At 39.8% G+C, this 6,476-nt stretch overlaps 1 protein-coding gene across 1 annotated transcript; it reads right to left on the bottom strand.

Moving 5' to 3' along the window:
- Positions 1–2,171: 2,171 nt before the first annotated feature.
- On the bottom strand, positions 2,172–5,711 carry LOC140591798 (HMG domain-containing protein 3-like). Its single transcript, XM_072713245.1, has 6 exons — positions 5,304–5,711; positions 5,073–5,214; positions 4,327–4,974; positions 3,976–4,056; positions 3,637–3,722; positions 2,172–2,630 (listed from the first exon to the last, which is right to left on the bottom strand). Exons 2-6 carry the CDS (start codon positions 5,212–5,214, stop codon positions 2,619–2,621), a joined length of 969 nt encoding a protein of 322 aa, XP_072569346.1. The 5' UTR covers positions 5,304–5,711; the 3' UTR covers positions 2,172–2,618.
- Positions 5,712–6,476: the final 765 nt, after the last annotated feature.

Below are 6,476 nucleotides of genomic sequence, written 5' to 3'. Positions count from 1 at the left end.
TTTAATGTCGATATGAGATGACAAATTATTCACAAATGATACAGAGGTGCCACTCATTTCCACATACAGTAACTCATCACAATTGGGTGCCACTGTGCTTTTTAATGAAAAGCTGATAAAACTTAAAATGTGGTTCGGTCATGTGTGTAGTCTGTGTGTAGACAAGGAAACAGAGGCATAGTAGCTGTTATTTTTTTATTCCAAAGTCATCCAATTTGCTATTTTCCTTACATACCCACCCATTCACTCACTCACTCACTGACCCACCCACCCATTCACACACCCAAGTCTTCCGTAAGGTGTTTGCAGAACTCGCTGCAGAACCCAGGCTGTGTGAAGTTCCCCTCGTCTTCCACGCCCAATGTAGCCTATGGGACAATAAATAATAAGCAAGCATACTTAGTATCAAAACAGAGCAACAATGTTTTTCATTGCATACTTTCAAGAAAATATTCAGGACCTGACACACAATAAATTGTTCTGGTGACTTTCTTTTTGCAACCACTGACTTCAGCAACAATTGTCAACATTCTTACACAGTATGCATACCTGGTAAGCTGTTCTTATAAGTCTCTAGACAGTGCTGGCAGCATTCCAGGCGATACAATCGTCGGAATTGTGCTTGATAGGCCGCACTGTACAGTTTCCATGGGACTACACCTGTAGGTTTCAAATTTAAGAATGATTCATTAGAGTAAAATCCCTTGTTAATGGGAATACAAACATCCTAACTCAAAGGGTATTCAAATATCATAATATGTTTTATACCTACTGTCAAGCCACTGAAAATGCGCTCGGGCACGGAATGTTTCCCTTCCGACTAAGTCCCAAAAAAAGGTGACAAACAAGTGACAGCTTTAAAAAAGCTTTGTCACCCTCGAACAGGACTACTTCTAAAAGGATATCCTCCAGGACGTCGAGGGGGATCTGTGAAAGAAATCATACAAGCACGCAAATATTATTTTACAATAGTTCTGTAATATAACAAAAACAGACAAAAATAGCATGACTTCTACATTCCAACTCCAACTGCTTAAAATGAAGCTCATTGTTTTCACATTTTTGTAGGGTACAGCACAGTAAGCACAGAGAAAAAAAGAGAAAAACAGCAGGTTCAGCTGTAAGATCAGCTACATAAATACCTGTTCAATGGAGATGGAACCCATTCCTCCTCCTCTACCATCTGTGCTTTCAACACATAGAATTTTCCTAAAAGAAATTATATTGTCACAACTATTGTAAAACTATGACATATTGTAATGGTATCACATAGAGTTGACTCCACCTGAGGGCACAGGTGTAAAACAATTTGATCACGTTGGGCACCAGACCTGGAAAAAGGCAGTCATGATACTACCAGCTTGTCAGACTGAAAAGCTTATATGCATATGGGTCAGAACAATGCATCAGAGTGATAAATATTACAGCATCAACTTTGTCAGGTGTATCAATCCCCACTAGGGTTGTAACGGTATACCGGTATGGCGGTTTATTGTGATATTGACATGTACGATTATCATATCATGCACATTTGCCTATCCGCGGTTTGGAAAAAAAAAAAAGAAACCAGATCTCACCTGCGCTGCTGTGTATATGCAACTTCTTTCCGCTTTACTGCTTAGACTCCACCCATAAATGCACAGCGGCGAAAATGTCCGATAGTGGCTGCAAATTCTAATCTCTATTTCCCGCCGAAAAAAAAATTAAAATCTGCAGTATGGGAATATTTTGGGTATCCGAAAAATGATCGTGGGGTGGATATCCAGTTTGCAAGAAATGTGGACGAACAGTGGCCGCAAAAGGAGGAAATACGTCGAACATGTTCTCCCATATTCGCGAACACCATCCCTCCGTGAAGATAAAGGTAAGTTCCATTTATAACTTAAAGCCGTATTATTTCTGTGATGCAGAGGGAATCCCGGAATCCAGTCATGTAATTGGAGTCAATTACAGTATAATTCAGATGCCACGTAAAATGTCCGATTTCATAGATAGATGGATGAATAAATCAAAATATAGCTGTGCAGCAAATTAAATCGCGATGTGCGTCTGTGAATATACAGCGCAAAAAGGCTGCCGCTTGCTCATTAACCAACTACCCCCCCCCACACACACACACACACACACACACACACACACACAGCGGCACAGATGATTATTTTGTCCTCCAGGTTCGTGTGCCGCCCCCCATAGAATCCCTCCCGGCGCCCTCCCAACTTCATCCCTTATCGTCTCCGCTCGCCCATCCTCTAGAAAAACGCTTTATTTAGATTATTTTTGTTTTCCTCCAAGTTCGTGTGCCGCCCCCCACGTGACATGAAAAAGTGCCGCCCCGGGCGGCTGCCCCGTTCGCCCTTGCTTAAAACCGCCACTGCATGATGGTCATGGTTTTTAAAGCGTCTGCTGTCTCATTCACTATGTGAAGACGTGAACACATGAACATATCCAGAGCTACTCTCAAGAGAACACTTAATGATTATTTTATAATTTTATTTAAAAGAATAATCATCAAATACACTAACTGAAAACTCATAGGTGTTTAGTACAAGTGGACACATTCTCTCACCTCAGCGGTCAAGATTGAGCCCTGAAAATCTCAACATGCTTACATTTCTTCATCATAATCTGACCTGAAAAAAAGCAAAGAAATGCATGCTGCTATGATAATCTCAGGAAAATATTAACAAACATGACCCTGCACATATTGCTCTCCCATATATGCTGTTAAAGAGGAAGGACAGTTTGATTTATTCTTGTCTAATATAAAGAGAAATAACTTATTCCTTATTTTGTTCAAATGGGAGATGCGCAGCTTTATTTTATTTATTTTTCCCCCAAAAGTTAGACTCATACTTCCATAAGTTTTTTTTATTTTCATTAAAAAAAAGTTTGTTACAATAAACCATGTTCATCCAAAAACCATATCTCTTTTTATTCATTTAAGGGTCATTGTAGCTGATGATTATACTAATAATAATGATAGTTTAATACCGTATACCACGAAACCGTGATATTTTCTGAGACGATTATCATACCGTGAAAATCTCATACCGTTACAACCCTAATCCCCACCTTCAGATCAGATCACTAAGACCAATTAATCTGACTCCATTAAATTATGCTGCTGTTTGTAATAGGGTCAGTGGTGGCCTAATGGATAGGGAAGTGCACTTGTAATCGAAAGGTGCCACTGAAGTACCCTGAGCAAGGTACCACCCCCAAGCACTGCTCTCCTCTGCAATGTCATGGTGTCATATAGGTTAAATGCAGAGTACACATTTTGTTGTTGTGCACTGTGTGCTGTGGTGTGTCAATGACAACTAATCACTTCACTTATATGCCATGCACTACGAGGCATCACAGAAAATATTTAAAAAGTATGACACAAAAGGAATTGTATTACTGATTAATGAATAGTTTGTTTCCAAGTTATAAATAATATAATAACCGATACATTAGATGTTAAAAGTTATAACACCCATAAACAATGACAACTGTATTACATGAAATGGTTGCCAATTGTTAAATGGTTTCCAAATTTGCGACTAAGAGAGCCCATGCGGCAATCAATCAAATGAGTCAATCAATATATAAACAAACAAACAAATACGGAGGAACAAAACATAAAACATGCACCTCTGAGTCTCTGATTTCCGATCGGGCACTTGTGTGCTCCAGATGTGGTAGTCCCCAGCAGTCATCACTGCACACTGGTAGATCTCCTGTCATACATATCAGACCATGCATGAAAATATTAACCAAATAAGTGTTTCACCACATTTCTGTGATACTGAGCCATCTTATGAAGCATATAACACTTTCTTAGGGTGGCTGAAGGTTGGTATACATTTAGCTGCAGATCAAGTACCCACTGCAAACATACATAAGTATACATATTCTAAAAAACATGGATGTGTTAAGGTTTTTATTAAGTTGTACAACCAGGCCCTCAAAAAATATATATTGTCTTCATACCAGGGGATGCTGCAGTTGTCATACCATGAGCTGGTGCTGCTGTTGTTGTTTGTGCTTGTTCGGCTGGTGCTTCAGCTGGTGCTGCAAAAAAGCACATTTTAAACCAAATGATTTAGAATGAGTTAAATCGGTTGTACTGCATGCATTTCTCATCAACGCTATGCTGTCTAGCATTTCTGACAGATTTGTAAGTTATAGCTTTATGATCTTTCAAATTGCAAAATAAACATGAGGAATCACCTACAATTAAAAGACAAATATAACTTCACGGCACCGGACAGCAAAATTACATAAACATGACATAAACATGACATTACCACTAATAATTTAGAATGAGGGTGGAATACATACCCAAAACTGTCTGACCATTGGAATTTAACTGTATGTCCACTCCTTTGCCCAATCTCTTCTTCATGCTTTCTATGGTTCTTGAATTTCTAGCATTGTTGTAGTGACACAAAATATTTCGCATCAAAAAGACATGCGATGAGGGAGTCATCATGTTGAGAAAATGATTGTTTTTCCTCATTCCAGCAAAGAGCTGTTCAGCACACGGGCTGTTGATCCAACCACGTAACTCTGGGACCAGTTCCACCTTTCGCAAGACATCCCTGGCATCTTTTGAGTTTGCCTCATGAAATCTATCATAAAGAGCATAATGCTCAGACGATCCAGTTATAGGGTGGCCATTTTCATCAGGAACTGGCTTCTTGGTGACTAGCCATGGCAAGCTCACTTTTATCTGTCCAGTAGTGGCACATCTGATGTTATCTTCAGTAGGCTCAAGTAACCTACCCCCATGAGGTTTGAAGGGTAATGATTCTGGATCTCTTAGGTTGGTATGTGTTGCCAACCCTCTCGCAAAATCATATAATACAATGTTTGGAAAATGTTTCATCGACAATAAAAGGTCAGCAAAGTCCCGGGGGCTCTCAGCCCTTATGTTGAACTTAACACCATACACCACAGCACAAGGACAGGTGACCACAGCCCATCCACCTGTTTAAGGAAACTGTAAATCAGAGTGCAACCATTCCAAGTAATGAAACTAAGAACTGTCTGTAAAAACGGTCTCTCAGTAATAGAACACAACTTACCAGAAGCTCCCCAGATCTGTGAAAACACCTTATCATAACTCGCTCTGTTCTTCATTTCTTGTTGAAGTCTCGTTACCAGGTCCATCCGTGAGCCTTTGGGGTCTATGCCACACTGTCGGCACAGAGCACGCACAGCTTCCATCTATAATGAACATTAGTATAGTTGGTCTGGCGTGGTTCAAAAACACACATCTTTGACAAAACTGACAAAAATTGACTTAAGTTCAGTACCTTGAGCTTAAGAAGTTCATCAGTCAGTCGGTCCTCTGTGAGGTTAAACTCAGATTCCTCCTTTGCACTACAAGCAGAATACACTTCTTTGTATTCAGTGTTGAGTACAACATCCCTATCTCTTGTGTGAGGACCAATCCACGGAGCCCAACTATGGTAACTGGGATGGACGACAAATGGGTTTGACTTGTTGCCTTTAAATGATGTTAGAAAATATTATTAACATAACAGTACATTATTCCACGATAAACAAAGTAAATGCTAGAATACTGTCATCCCACCTAGAACATTGTGCGGACTGTACTTACTTGGGACCAACCCACGGCTGATCATTTCAAGGGAAACCATCTCCCAGAAATTTTCAACACTTACCTTTCCATCAAAAGTCTGAGATGGTTCCTCAATGCTGCTCACTAAGGAAAGCAAGACTTAAGTAAGCATGTTCCAAACAGTCATAGCTGGATATGTGGTGCTTGAAACAATGTAAGACTAAGAAAATGAATAAATGTGTTCACTTACCAGGCATGCTAAAAACGCCCTTCTCATGAAGGTCCATCACAACAGATACTGGATGATAACCACACGATACACAAGCATATGTGTAACCGAGGTCTGACAGTGCTTCAAAGCTTAAATAAGCCTGCAGGACCCTTTCCCTGGATGGATAGGTTTTACCAGAGGTCTTCTCCAACACATCCATGGCACTCCCTACTGCCTGATGAGTCTGTGAAATTGATGTATGACATTTAAAGGCTTTACAATATATTATTTTGATAAAGTATTCGTAATTGTTTTAAATGATTAAAACAACAGAACATGGTTCCTACCTGAAGTGTATTGCGTAGAAAATGGCACATGTATATGGACAGAAGTGTGTGGTCATCGAAATTGTGGACACCATCAGTCCACTCCTGGTATCGATATGCCATACCACACCTGTAGCACCATTTTCTGTACACTGAAATTCCTAATGGACACAAGCACCAGTAAATGTTACACATTTATCTTTCACCATTTTACACTGTGACATGTCTCTATACTTTGCACAGTACTAAAAGCCAGTGTATGAAATTATCTCAGTAAGCATACAAGTGTGAATTGCTGGGAAGGAGGCTAAGCTGCTGATAGTGGAAGTCATGGCTACACTGACATTTACAGTACATGTAGTGAGTA

Source organism: Paramormyrops kingsleyae, chromosome 6 (assembly GCF_048594095.1).
Source record: "Paramormyrops kingsleyae isolate MSU_618 chromosome 6, PKINGS_0.4, whole genome shotgun sequence".
NCBI classification, from domain to species: domain Eukaryota; kingdom Metazoa; phylum Chordata; class Actinopteri; order Osteoglossiformes; family Mormyridae; genus Paramormyrops; species Paramormyrops kingsleyae.
Note: the sequence above shows the minus strand (reverse complement) of the source record. Positions and strands in the feature narration are given on the sequence as shown.